The sequence below is a fragment of the Fusarium coffeatum genome, assembly GCF_003316985.1.
Source record: "Fusarium coffeatum strain FIESC_28 chromosome Unknown BRIP53273_contig_213, whole genome shotgun sequence".
Taxonomy (NCBI): domain Eukaryota; kingdom Fungi; phylum Ascomycota; class Sordariomycetes; order Hypocreales; family Nectriaceae; genus Fusarium; species Fusarium coffeatum.
Genome location: NW_022158006.1, coordinates 1 through 13599, shown reverse-complemented (window position 1 = coordinate 13599; position 13599 = coordinate 1). Strand labels below are relative to the sequence as shown.

At 47.4% G+C, this 13599-nt stretch overlaps 5 protein-coding genes across 5 annotated transcripts; 4 read left to right on the top strand and 1 right to left on the bottom strand.

Annotated features, from left to right (window-relative positions):
* Nucleotides 1-119: 119 nt before the first annotated feature.
* FIESC28_08796 (uncharacterized protein) lies at nucleotides 120-2919 on the bottom strand (the record flags this gene model as incomplete). The annotated part of the gene is made up of 9 exons (XM_031162933.1): nucleotides 120-556; nucleotides 612-691; nucleotides 746-914; nucleotides 968-1117; nucleotides 1169-1532; nucleotides 1583-1678; nucleotides 1729-2664; nucleotides 2710-2841; nucleotides 2893-2919. 9 exons carry the CDS (start codon nucleotides 2917-2919, stop codon nucleotides 120-122), a joined length of 2391 nt encoding a protein of 796 aa, XP_031013003.1.
* Nucleotides 2920-3917: 998 nt separating this feature from the next.
* FIESC28_08795 (uncharacterized protein) lies at nucleotides 3918-5719 on the top strand (the record flags this gene model as incomplete). The annotated part of the gene is made up of 5 exons (XM_031162932.1): nucleotides 3918-3973; nucleotides 4029-4356; nucleotides 4404-4614; nucleotides 4664-4846; nucleotides 4902-5719. The coding sequence occupies 5 exons, from the start codon at nucleotides 3918-3920 to the stop codon at nucleotides 5717-5719; spliced, it is 1596 nt and encodes a 531-aa protein (XP_031013002.1).
* Nucleotides 5720-6222: 503 nt separating this feature from the next.
* Nucleotides 6223-8092, top strand: FIESC28_08794 (uncharacterized protein; the record flags this gene model as incomplete). Its single annotated transcript, XM_031162931.1, has 5 exons — nucleotides 6223-6443; nucleotides 6496-6837; nucleotides 6894-7309; nucleotides 7363-7754; nucleotides 7808-8092. 5 exons carry the CDS (start codon nucleotides 6223-6225, stop codon nucleotides 8090-8092), a joined length of 1656 nt encoding a protein of 551 aa, XP_031013001.1.
* A 742-nt stretch (nucleotides 8093-8834) lies between these two features.
* Nucleotides 8835-10313, top strand: FIESC28_08793 (uncharacterized protein; the record flags this gene model as incomplete). Its single annotated transcript, XM_031162930.1, has 1 exon — nucleotides 8835-10313. The coding sequence occupies one exon, from the start codon at nucleotides 8835-8837 to the stop codon at nucleotides 10311-10313; it is 1479 nt and encodes a 492-aa protein (XP_031013000.1).
* A 519-nt stretch (nucleotides 10314-10832) lies between these two features.
* FIESC28_08792 (uncharacterized protein) lies at nucleotides 10833-11423 on the top strand (the record flags this gene model as incomplete). Its single annotated transcript, XM_031162929.1, has 1 exon — nucleotides 10833-11423. The coding sequence occupies one exon, from the start codon at nucleotides 10833-10835 to the stop codon at nucleotides 11421-11423; it is 591 nt and encodes a 196-aa protein (XP_031012999.1).
* Between the last annotated feature and the right edge of the window lie 2176 nt (nucleotides 11424-13599).

Here is a 13599-nt window from a genome sequence, read left to right as displayed (position 1 = left end):
CTATCGATCGCCTGCTGTGCCTCTATTCAAAGATAGACTTGAAGAATGAGACTATGATTCGGAAAAGAATACTGAAAATGTGGGAGCTACCGAAGTACATCTTTACTTAACCATCTTCCTCACTTGATCATCTTCTCTTGTCCATCGATATACCTCTGCATCTGGATATTGAAATCCCGCTTGAAAGTACTCATGTTCTTGAAAGCCCTCTTCATATGACTCTTCGTCAATTGTTTCTTTCCCTTACCTTGGGCTGCCTCTGCACGTGCCAGACCCAGAGCTGTAGTTACCATATTGCGGATCTGGCGACCATCGAAATGTTCTTTGTAGACAACATCATCCAACCATTCCTTTATCTCTTCATAGTCTGAAATAAGCCGCTTATCTTCCAGAGGGTCAAGAAAGCTGTAGAAGATAGCCTCCATTTGAGACTTCTTGAGACTCTCGTATTTGATGGCTAGATGGATTCTGGACGGGATAGCAACGTCAAATTCAGCGATTTGGTTGGTGGTCAGGAACATGATTCCCTGGTAGTATTCCAACACGCGGAGAAACACTAGAGTAATGTCAGCATATAACTGGTCTGAGATCTGAGAAGTCGAGAAACATACCAGAGACCAATGCGTTTTTCTCTGTCGAGATGGCCTTGTTGCCTCTACCACGACTCTCAAGGAAGACGTCTGCTTCATCACTGCGATTGTATTAGTCCGCATTCACCTAGGAATAATCACTTGAAGGCACTGACATAAGTAGAATTGCCTGCCACTTCGTCGCAAGTGCGAAAATTCTGGCTAGGTTCGATTCGACATGCTTCGCTTGCGTGCCAACATCAGCAACGCTAACCGAGAACAAGGCTTTGCCTGTAGCGATTGCGATAGCTTCCGCTGTCGAAGTCTTGCCAACTCCGGGCGGACCTGGTAAGTCAAATGTCAATTCAAGGTCGCACGGATATGTGGCGTCGACATACCATAAAGAAGGATGATGAGCCCTTTTCCTTTGTCTGGGATAATGTCATCCACGTTTAACCTTTCCTCGTCCTCTGCTTCCGTCTTCACCTCAGTTGAAGTGTGACTTCGAACAAGGTCTAAAAGAAGCGCCTTGGTGGACTCGTCCTTTTCTGAACACGATTTCAGCAATTTCCTAGAGAAGGATAACCCACAGGACTTACCTTTCTTCGATGACGTGTCAGTGGGGTCGTCTGCCAATTTGAGACGCGAGAGCAATTCATCATCATCATACTGACTCAGGGGACTTAGAAGGGTGACTTGGAGCTGAGCCCATTGTTTGTCCTTCAGGATATATCCTAGCACACGAGGTGGACATATCAAGTACTGTTCCTCTTCCCACTCCTTCTGAAGAACAAATCTGGCTTGGTCGAAGTGAGTTCGATAACGAGCGCAGAGGCCAGTGTTCTGCTGGCAATCGAAACAGAGGCACTCTTCGCTGTCAACAGCCGTAAGAGGACCGTTTCTTACGTTTGCGCCGCCGTATTCGAAGTAGGACTCGTAGTCTACCATGACCCTGCTCTTGACCTAAAGACTAGTTAGCTCTTGAACAAGATGGAATACAAAACCAGATATACCTCGGATGATCGGGGAGCCAGAACGGTGGCGCCATTGTGGTTGTGTCCTACTTGGGAGCCTATCATATACGAGCTGGCGGTATCACCGTCGAAACTCTAAGAAAGACTGTCAATGCATGCATTGAAAATACGGTAATGGGGCTTACATCATCGTCCTGTCGCGCGACAGCGAGACCCTTCTTCTCGATGACCGACCTGCCACGGTAATCAAAGAGCCTCGATCCCTGCTTGGCCTCACAAATCTTCCGAAAGTCCCTTCCCCGAGCAATGAGTTCTGCGCGCTTAGCCTCATACTCGGGATGAAGCTCGAATGGATAGTAAGGGAGAGACGTCAAGGGAAGATGACCTTCAAAGTGGTCGAAGTTAAGTACAAACAGACAACGACTAAATGAGCCATCTCGCCAGTCATATGACCAGGCATCGAGCTCCCAAGTATCGGGACGAGTGCCGCCTCTCGCCTTTTTGTCGGGTCTTTGCCATGGCCAAGGCCTAAAATTGTCCTTGACGACGAAGACCTGCGGCTGACCTTGGAAGGGTTGGCCATAGACCAGAGTTCCTGGTTGGAAGACAGTCCATAGATCTTCAAATTGGACGGTCTCAGGCTTCTGCTTCTTGTAGTTTTGTCGGGCTTTGAAATATTTGTCAAGCCGTTCATCACCAGACGAGCCACCAGAGATAGTATCAAGAAGTAGCTTCAGGTCCTCACGAGCCCTTTTGTCAGTATCACTGGTCGGCTCGACCTGAGACATCGCCATCAGAGCGTCGAACTCGAATACAAGAGACTCGTAGGGAGACCAGAGGGTGACAGGGGAATCACGATAGAGGTGATATGGGTAGTAGCTCAGCCTCTCTTTCAACAAAGCCCACAGATCCAAGTTGATGATGTCAATCTCGGAAGAGATTTGTCGTGAGTTATCGTTGTCTTGGACCATCTTCCGAAGAGCAAAGGCGTACCTGTCTCTGTCTTCATCTTTGTCGTTTGTCTTGAGGACTTTGCTGTCATCCTGGACGATCTCCCCAGTCTCGGGATCAGTCTTGCTGATGATGAGCTTCACTCGTGACTTGGGCTGCGCATCTTCATTCTACCTCAAAGTTAGTTGTGAGAGAATGATTTGGATGCTGCATACCTTGGTCTCGACTTTCTGATCGATTGGGGAGAGCGGCTCAAGTTCCCCAACCACCTTCATGGGCGAGGGGACTGGCTGCACCTTGAGATCTGCCAGCTGTTTCTCCACAGCCGCCAGTCTCTGGGCCAAAGTCTAGATGGGAATGAACATCATAAATACAAGCACATTGATTGTTTCACATACCGTTTCCGGAGTCTCATTTGACTCCATCTTGAAAGAAGCACTGGATGAAGTTCCAGGCACACTGCAAGCTTAGGGTCAGGTAACAGCAAATGGGTTCTGAAGGAATCTGGAAAGTTCCAAGGGTTCGTCCCGTTCTCTGTCGACCTCCAAAGTCTCACTGGGGGCCACTGCGACTTTGTAGTGATTAGGAAAGTAAAGCTCTACCCTCAGCCTTGCCGAGAGAGTTGCCGAGCCTGATTTGATACATTGGTACTTCCATTTCCCAAATTCTCTTATATTTGACCGAAAAAAGATAATCATCTCAAAAAGTCTCACGCACCAGGTGAGATTGAAGGTCCAAGATAGGAAGGTCACCGTCCAAATCCTGTGCGTTAGATGCGGCTGGAGATATTGCTTTGCAAGGAGTCCTGTCAATTTGGGGGCCAGAACCAGGGATAGCAGCCCAGGCTACCAATCATTCGCGGCCTGAGACATCCATTAGCTTGGCAAAACCTTTGAACTGAAACAAATCCTTCTCAGTACATGTCTGTCGACCAATTCAAGTAATACTTACTCGCGCGCAAGTGAAAAGTCTCCGGGATGGTACAGATGATAAGCATTTGTCGGCCGACGGGTATTTCGGAGACTAACCCTTCACACCCAAACTTGGCATCTAACTCAGCAAAACAGCAAACCGGTCGGGGAGCGGTAGTTCCGTGTTTGTTTGGGATCGCCTTTAACAAACCATGCAGTGACATGTGGCCAGTCCAGAGCTGTGCTCGTTGGGTAGTGCTTGGTAAGTGGAGTCGCCTGTGCGATCGCTTAACGTTACCCTCATCCTTCGAGGGATAAGCAATGCCAAGAAAAGCCAGGGTGTGATGGTCGAGGGTCAGCTGTCGAAGTCACATACGGGAAGCTGACATAGGAAGCCTTGGTTCCATTTTTTACTCTCCATTCTGAGACTCTTTTGTTGCACGTCAACCGTTGCCCAAGCAAGGGACTGCCCTCAGGAGGCTGCGCCGGCGAGCCAGAAAAACATCATCAAAATGTCTTCATCAACAGACAAAGAGGGCAGAGTCATTAGGTTCAATGAAGAGAACATGTAATGTCCCAATGGTGATATAAGGAGGGGCTTATACTAACAGCTATCATTACAGGAAAAAGCTTGAGGATATTGAAACGAGACAAAAGAGTCTTCGCGAAAGTTCTCACATAACGCGGAGATTGACCCCAGAGCAACTATCTGCTTTCGACGTAAGCAGCGACGAAGCAGTAAGCCACTTTTGGCAGACAGCCTTTAATGCCAAAGGTAATTTCGACGCCAGTCGCGAACACGGCATCTCAAAGGTCTCCAAGGAAACGACCGGCTTGGCAGCTACGGCCTATGACCTATTACGAGGCTTCAGCCCTATGGTAGAGGTGGTAAAGGACTTTGGATCCCCGTTCGGCAATGTTGCTATTGGAACTCTGTGCTGTTTGTTTGCGGTACGCTGAAATAGGTATTATTTGACCAAGTGTTAATGAGATAGTAGGTCGCCAAGAGTCGAGTGAGCATGGAAGAGAATATTGAAACCACATTAAAGGCCATCAAAGACCGACTTCCAGGCTTGAGTATGTACCGACACATCTACAATGAAGACCACGAACTCGACCACTTACTACAATCGTCCATTGTGGAGACCTACGCCGCGTTTATGAATTACTGCATTGAAGCTCTAGAGTTTTACACTCACGGAAGTTGCCGTAGGTTTCAAAACCCGCTTGCATTCCGCTACTGACACTTGTTAATCAGATCGACTTATGCAAACATTCATAAGCCAGAACGGACTGTCGCAAAAGGCAGACCTTGTGAAGACAGCTGTGGTTAACGTTAGGCTCGTCTGTGAAGAGGCGCTTGGCAAGAATGTGAATAGTATCAAGCAAAAGCTTGAGGAGGTACAAGTGAGCAACGAGAGTCTGCGTGCTCAGATCCGAGGTACACTTTGCAAGCATCATTGTGCATGGAAATGAGCAACGACTAACCGAAGTAGAGCTACAAGAACACAACGACACGATGACAATGAACCAAATAGGCACTCTACTCAACCTCCACGACTTCTCCTGCGAGGATCACCACAGCCAGCTAGACAGCCACCGGAGGAACATCGAGGCAGAATTCTGGCCAAAGACATGGCATGGCGAGCAAGAGCGGACTCAACAACTCGACCAGATCAAAAATGATCAGAACGTCAAGATGTGGCGAGATTCAAAGGATTCTGGCCTGTTTGTCGTTTCTGGAGAGAACGACAATGACAGAGCCCATAATTGCTGGGCATCCTATGTGGCTCTAGATCTTATCGACGAACGATTGAATGACTACCCATGCGCCTTTCACCTATTCGGCCGCCACGATCACGAGAACACTAACCTACACGTATTCTCGTCACTGATCTACCAAATACTCCATCTCAACAAGGAGATACTTCAAGACCAGACGCAGGTGGATGAGATACTGGCAAAGCTCCGTCGGTATCAGACCGTTCCAGACGAAAGTGATAAGCGGAAGGCTTTGGAAGATGTTGCTTCTAGGATTTTGAAAATGGTCAGCCGAGAAAAAATGGTTTGGGTCGTTTTAGACCGTGTTGATAGATGCTGTAGCCAGGTCCAGCACCAGTCGCCTAGTGGAAGGAGATCTCGCCAGGGTGCACGGGCAATTCTGAACTCGCTTAGTAGGGTGGCTCTGAAAGGAGCTAATGTCAAGGTTCTCGCGGTGGTGAATCGGACGGATTGGCGGGTTGATCTGGATGATGAGGATATTGGAGATGCGCAGGAGTATGTAACTATCAAGAGGTTCTGTCAGGTCAACTAGTTTGAATTGCCATTTTGACGTTCTCGCATTGGGTCAGCAGATACGAAAAAGTGTTATACGAGTATAAACATAAAGCCTAATCTGTGCCGCTGTGACCCCAGCAAAAGTCGGGGTAGCATAGCATTGCATTAACGTTATTCGAGGAATTATTCTTTAGGTTGATCGGGTGTGCCCCCAACCCCAGAACTGGGAGAAAAATGAGCCAATGGCTGGAAGAGAAGTATGGCAACTTTACCCGCCATTCCATAGCAATGATACCGACTTCTGCACTCTGCAACAGATTGAGTTGTGATCATTGATCACACATTGAGTCTAGAACAATATCTTTAGCCTGATATGAGGGAAAGTTTGCAAAAATGTAGTGGCACATGTGAGCTGATCGATGGTATTGTGTAATGTGAGAGTTTTCATATAAATACCATCATTTGGGATCTGATCCACAATCGATCTCTGGCACTCTTGGCCCAATCCTTACAATATCATCTCAAAAGGGAACTACCAAGATGCCTGTTCAAGCCAGAAGAGCATCTTTCGAGCATCACAACATCTATCAAGATGTCCAAGCCGATGCAGAAAAGTCTGGCGTTGCCGTCGACGACGTCGTCACGGCACGAGTCTCCGAAGACCATCTAATCACCAAGTCACGTGAGGCCCTGAGACTTAGATCCAAGGCTGGTTTCCGTATCTGTTTGCTCATGATGGTTATGGCTGCAAACCAAGCTGCGTATGTTCCTCTTCCTTTCCCACTTGTAAATATACTGACAATCGAAATGCAGGTACGGTATCGATTGGGGTGTCATTAGCAGTATCAATTCTAATGACTACTGGCATTCTTACTTTGGGTTTGAGAACAGTGGATCTACTCTGGGTGTTATTAATGCCCTCATGACCATTGGCAACTTTTGCGGTGCACCATTTCTCAGCCTTGGAGATAAGTTCGGTCGTCGCGCCGTGAACTTCATCGGTTGTTTCCTTACCATCGTCGCATCCATCATTCAATGCTTCTCGCCCAATGTGAAAGTTTTCATGTTTGGTCGTTTTGTGCTTGGTTTTGGAACTGCCCTTTGCACCAGCTCTCAATATATTGCTGAAGTTGCCCCTCCTCACCTGCGTGGACAGTAAGTGAAGAATATTCAGACCCAATACCTTTCATCATGATGCTAACACATTACAGCATCGTCGGTATCTTTGGTGCTTTTTTCCAAGTCGGATCCCTGGGTGTCATTGGTATTATGATGGGTTTCACCCACTGGGAAAACAACTGGAGCTGGAGGGTTGCTTTCCTGATCCAGGCTATCTTCCCGCTCTTTGTCTCCGTTACCATTTACTGGCTCTGCCCCGAGTCTCCTCGGTACATGGTTATGAAAGGCCAGAGGGAGAAAGCCCGCAAGATGATCTCTGAGTACCTTACTTCCTCAGAGGATATCAACCACCCATTCGTTGACGTCTTGCTTTCTCAAATCGACGAGTCCATCGAGACGTCCGCTGTTGGCTTCCGCGCCACATGGGACTTCCGCGTCTTTTTCACTAGGGCTGTAGGGTTCAGAACATTTGTCCTTGCTCTTTACTCTGTATTCCAGCAATGGAACGGTAAGAATAAGAACTCACTTGTGGTAACCGTGCTTCTTGCTGACTCGCTGTAGGTGGTGGTATTATTGGATTGTACATGGACCCCGCCCTTCAAACCATCGGTATCACCAAGTCACTCGATGTTTTGGGCATCACTCTTGGCTCGACCGCGACGTATTTCGTATTCACGCTCTTTGGTGCTTACATCATTGAGCACTTCCGTCGACGAACTTTGATCTTCGTAGGCTTGATCTCCATCATCGTCGCCCAAACAGCTGTCACTATTACCAGTTGGCGAGTGGAAGTTCAAGGAGATAGATATCTTTCTTACCTCACTGTCGTGTGGATCTTCCTCTTCCAAGTCTGCAGTGCATCCCTGATAGCAACCATGCACAATTTGTACCCTGTTGAACTCCTCTCTCTTCCGCTAAGGGCAAAGGGTATGGCCCTGTACACGATGTTCCAGGTAAGAATTCTTTAAGCACCCTCACCCCTCCTTCCTATGCTGACGAGTCCAAGGGCGCTGCTGGTGTTGTACACAACTACGGTATTTCGGTAGGCATTAACAAGATCGGATACAAGATCTGGGCCGTCTATATCTGCTACAACTTCATCCAGCTTATTATAGCCTACTTCACCTTTCCTGAAACCAGCAAATTGAACTTGGAGGAAATTGATCATGTTTTTGAAACCAAGGGCGCCAACCCTATCAAACTGAGTATCAAAATGGGAGACGCTAGATGGGCCGCTGAGAAGGAGGATAAGAGACGTGCTCGTCAGGGCGAAACAGTCACCCATGTTTAACTGTGCCAGCATCAACGATAGGGAACTGCAGAGCTGTCCCACAGAGTAACGGAATTATGGATGTTTGGAGAGCAAGTCAATTTGTCAAGAATTTGGTCAACGGTCATGTGAAACGAATGCCGCTTTTGCTGCAAGCGATTCGGAACCGAGTTTTCCAAGGCTCGTGAACCATCCTAACGTGGCAGAGACCATAATTATGTACTTTCAAGTCTGCACGATGGAATTTCTGGAACAGTAGTGCAACCTAGGTCTCGCATTTCTGTTGCAGTTGTTGCTATTCTGCAGGTAGGTAACAGAAGAATTGTCTCTAAGCCTTAGGCTACTATAATAAAGCAGCCTAAGTGCTACCCTAAGCTACTATAAAATGACCAAATTATTTCGTCTCTTATGGTTTTGGGGGTAATTCTTCTGATGCTTTGAGGCCTGGCCATTGCGTGTCTGGGGGATAATCTGGGGCTGTACGGTACGACGGGTAAACGGTGATATGGGCCGATATTGCGAATTAACCGTGTTGGTCACCATTCGTGCGAAAATCAGATATGCATATGCTGCTAACGACCAGCTTTATACGCGTAGACAAGAAGGATCATGAGCCAATGCGAGGCTCCACTTTATACATGCAAGTTCCCCTCTTACGACCCATGATGGTGACTGACACATCACTAGAAAAAAAGAACTGTTTTTCTCTTCTGGTACGTCCTCTGGCTCCTCAGATTGATGTTTTTGTTATCGTTCCATCACAATGACTTCCCAGCCCAGCTTCGACGAGTCTATCAAGGGCGCTCTCCCTTCTGACTTTATCTGGGGATGGGCTACAGCTGCAGCACAAGTTGAAGGTGCATGGAATAAAGACGGCAAAGGAGAATCAATTTGGGACAAGTTCGCGCACACTCCTGGAAAAGTAAAGGATGGAAGCACTGGAGACGATGCCGTGCGGTCCTATGACCTTTACAAGACAGATGTAGAGTGGCTACGCAGGTACAGAGCTACAGGCTACAGATTTTCCCTCGCCTGGTCAAGAATCATCCCACTTGGTGGAAAGGATGACCCTATAAATGAAGCAGGAATCGCTTATTACAACCGTCTGATTAATGAGCTTCTCGCAAACAACATCACGCCCTTTATTACCCTCTTCCATTGGGACATTCCGCAGGCTCTGGAAGATCGGTACGGAGGCATGTTGAACAAAGACGCCTATACACCCGACTTTATTCGCTATGCTCGCGTTTGCTTTGAGCGATTCGGTGATCGCGTCAAGAACTGGATCACATACAATGAGCCTGGCGTCTATTCACTTGCGGGATATGCTGCTGGAGTACACGCGCCCGCGCGATCAAGCTTCCGCGACCGAAACGAAGAAGGAGATAGTAGCACGGAGCCTTTCATTGTCGGACACACAGAGCTCGTATCGCATGCTTACGTCGCGGATTTGTATAAGCGTGAATTCAAGCCTACCCAGCAAGGCAAGGTTATGATCACATTGCATGGCAATTGGTCTGAGCCGTGGGATGTCGACGATTTAAAGGACCAAGAAGCCGCAGAGCGTGCTCGAGAGTTTGAGATTGCCTGGTTCGCCGACCCTCTATACAAGACGGGAGACTATCCTGCATCGATGCGTGCTCAGCTTGGGGATCGTTTACCCCGTTTCACACCTGAAGAGAGTAAACTTGTCCTTGGAAGCTCAGAGTTCTATGGCATGAATTCTTACTCAGCGTTCTATGTGCGGCACCGCGACGAGCCAGCTGATATTAACGACCACAAGGGAAACATTGAACAACTTGACGAGAACAAGCAAGGACAATGGCGAGGACCCATGAGCGACACATATTGGCTGCGAACAACACCTTGGGGCTGGGCCAAGTTGCTACGCTGGATCTGGAATCGGTACGGGGTACCTATCTACATTACTGAGAACGGCACCACAGCTCAAGGCGAGAACGCTTGGAAGCCTGAGGGTCCAGACGATGTCCTCGAGGATCCTTTCAGATTTGACTTCTACAAGAGCTACCTTACTGAGGTAGCCAAGGCATCGCAGGAGGGTGTTGTGATCAAGTCGTACTTTGGATGGACGTTTACGGACAACTGGGAATGGGCTGCAGGGTTTTCGGATCGGTTTGGATCTATCTGGATTGATTTTGAGAGCGAGGAGAAGACTAGATATGCCAAGAGGTCGGGATATTTTCTTGGTGAGTTCTTTAATCACATTATCCGTAAAGAATGAAGGTTTACGGAAGAAGGAAATGGGCAACACGCGAGTTGAGTTAATTGATTGAGATACGTGTCTATAAAACAATATGCGAACCTTATTACCATATCTTACCCGATGACTACTATTTTAGGAAAGGTCCGAAAGGTGGAGACCGAGCTTATTCTGTTGCCTCGAAGGATTGGGCCGGGAATAAATTGACTGCCTATTTCAGGCAGATCTTTAAGAACCCCGTCAGCTCCGTATCTTACTTGTCGCCAGAGACTATGATTGGACCATGACACGACACAGTTGAGCAACTGCAGTAGAGATCTATAATTCTACGCAAACGTACTTGGAGATCTGACTATGTCATAGATGTTCCTCTTCTACACTCACCTGCGGAAAATGATGGCTGTGCATTTTAATTATATCACGATGGTGCAAATGACACCGAGTATAAGTATCATCTCTATCCATACCAGACCGATGCTTCTGCACCACACAACTACACACAAAAACATCACTTGTTAATACAATTGAACAAACTTCATCATGGCCGGCGACAACCCAGTAACAGTCAACCATCCCGCCAGGGTCCTCTTCCTCTACTCAGCCGCCATCGGCTTACCTCTCAACCTCATCCGTTTCATCGTCATGCTTCGCCCTACAGCTATCTTCACTATGCTGCTCCTCATCGCTTCCGCTGTTATGGCATGGATCATCAGACGCAAAGCCGCGCACATCAAACTCCCTCCCGACACTCCCATCACAAAACCTTGGAATTGTCTTATCGCAGATATCTCACTTGCCATTTTATCGTTCATCATACTTATCTTCACATGGACGCACAATCGCGAGCACGATAGCGGGAAGATTTTCCTAGTGTCGTATTCGTCTACATCGTTGATCTTCAACATGTTTCTGCACCTTTACCTGGCGCTGCTTGTGCTGTTGAGTACCCACAAGGTGCAGGATTATGTCAAGGGACTTGTGGCTAGTACTCCGCAGGAATGCCCGAACTGTCACAATCAATCGGCAGGACAAGATGAAGAGCAGGCGCTTATGGCTTCTGTAATAGAGGATCAAGAAGAGCCGCATAGCAGCGGACGGAAAGACCCTGGGTCCTCGAGTGTCTGGAATTAAGAGATACATGCAGGCAGATAGGTGCATGCCTCTGGTGTCTATTCGCCGAGTCGATGATCGCCGAAACGTCAATGTGAAGTCGGCAACTTTTCAGGAGGTTTCTATGAAGGAGGGTTTTTGATTCGTTCGACGATTTTTCCCTACCTTTAGTTTCAATTTTCAAGTCAAGACCCTTCTATAGAAAGAATATTATGCAATGCAATTGACACCTTTTCCCCAACTGACCATGAACCCTAGTGATTTCCCAAATTCTTTGTGCTCTTGGGACCAAGTCCTAACGTCTGTGGCATTGAACCGTCTGGAAATAGTAGTAACCTTCTGAGAGCAAGACCACTTGGCATCATCTGGGTCTACGAAGTCTTAATGGTGGCAAGGTCAAGATCCGCAAGCTATTGAAGTGTCAGCCTAGCATCTGGAGTACCCTGCAAGATTAAACTAACCTTTCCGCATTTTGTGGAGAATTTTCGTACAAAGTCCGCTGTCTCAAGTGGTGGGTTCTACTAAAGTCCCCTAACGCATGGACTTTAAGTCTGCCATACTAGAGCTCTTAAGTCCTAACTCCGACGAACGCTGCAACAGATAGCATTTGCTTGCCGATAACCTGGTTTTTATTCACAATTAACTACAGAAAGGATGTAGGACGTATCCACAAACTTGAGCTCAACTGCGGACTATCAGCTGGAAACATCCAAGTCATTCACAATGTCAGTGTTAATCTCCGCAGGGTAACGGATTCTATGCATATAAATACCTGACATGTCTAACGTGAATATACAATATCTACTACAGCATCATCGACTACAGGATCAAAGCCAACAAGCTAAGTCCTTCATACATCATACCATCTAAAATCAGACATCTTCCTCATCATGGAGTTCAAAACCATTCCCCTGACACAGCGCATCCACAATCATCCCTACGACGCAATTCTTCCAACGCGGCCCGAACTATCACAAGCTGGAAAGACTGTACTCATTACCGGAGCCACAGCAGGCATTGCCTACGCCATTGCGAGAAACTTCGGCCTCGCTGGTGCCGACAAGGTTATCATCACTGGGCGATCAGAGGAAAAGCTCAAGTCTGCTGTCAAAAGTCTCACCGATGAAGTTCAAGATAAGAGTAACACAAGATATGATGGCCGTATGTGTCAGGTTGCAGACCCTTCCAGCATCGATGCTCTCTTCGACGACCTTGCTAAAGAGAAAATCCATGTCGATGTTCTTGTGCTAAGCGCTGCTCATATGGTCGCTGGAAAAATTACCGATCAGACTTGGGAGGGTGTCTGGGAACAGTTCGTAGTCAACGTCCGCTCCCTGCATCAGTTTTGCGAACTCTTCGAGAAGCAACCCAGGACCGAAGCTGGACCTGTAAGTCTCCGTTCTCAACACATATTCACATGATCTAAAACTTTTACAGCGATACATCATCAACGTTTCCTCCTGCGCTATCCACCATTTCACCAGCGGTATTGACGCAGGCGCCTACACCCTAACCAAGAACTCTGGATCCCTGTTGCTGCAAAAGATAGCAGACGAGACAGACCCGTCCAAGACCCAGATCATCAACTTTCACCCGGGCTCTATTCTAGGTCTCCGAGTTCAGGAATATGGTATGGATGCCAACTCTGCTAACTGGGACCATGGTAAGTGACGCTCAAGACTTCTACATATATCCGCTGACGATAGTATTAGAGGATCTTCCGGGTTCCTTCGCTGTTTGGGCGGCTTCTCCTGAGGCTGCCTTCCTCCACGGCCGCTTTGTCTGGGCTGCTTGGAATGTAGAGGAGTTGAAGAGTGGACCATTGCGTGAGAAGCTTGAGAAGGATGCCAACTTTCTGAAAGTTAGTGTCGTAGGTATTTAGGCGATAGACCAAGAGCTTGGCGTATATATACTAGACACAATGAACTTTCTTGACCATTAGTTGAGCTTTATCGCTCACGTAGAACTCACCATTGAATTCCCAACCTTTGCAGCGATCTCCAACATGTTTTATTTTGCAGCCACTAACATCAGTGCAAGCCCAGCGCTTATTTCAGAAAGCCCCTGCCTGAATTTACCAGAAGGGTACAGCGTGTAGGATGCTGGTGTATCAAGACTTCACAATCTCCTCCCCTGTGTTAATGTATAATCAACAGAATTTTCCTTTTCTTTTACACAAAAAAAAAAAAAAAAAAAA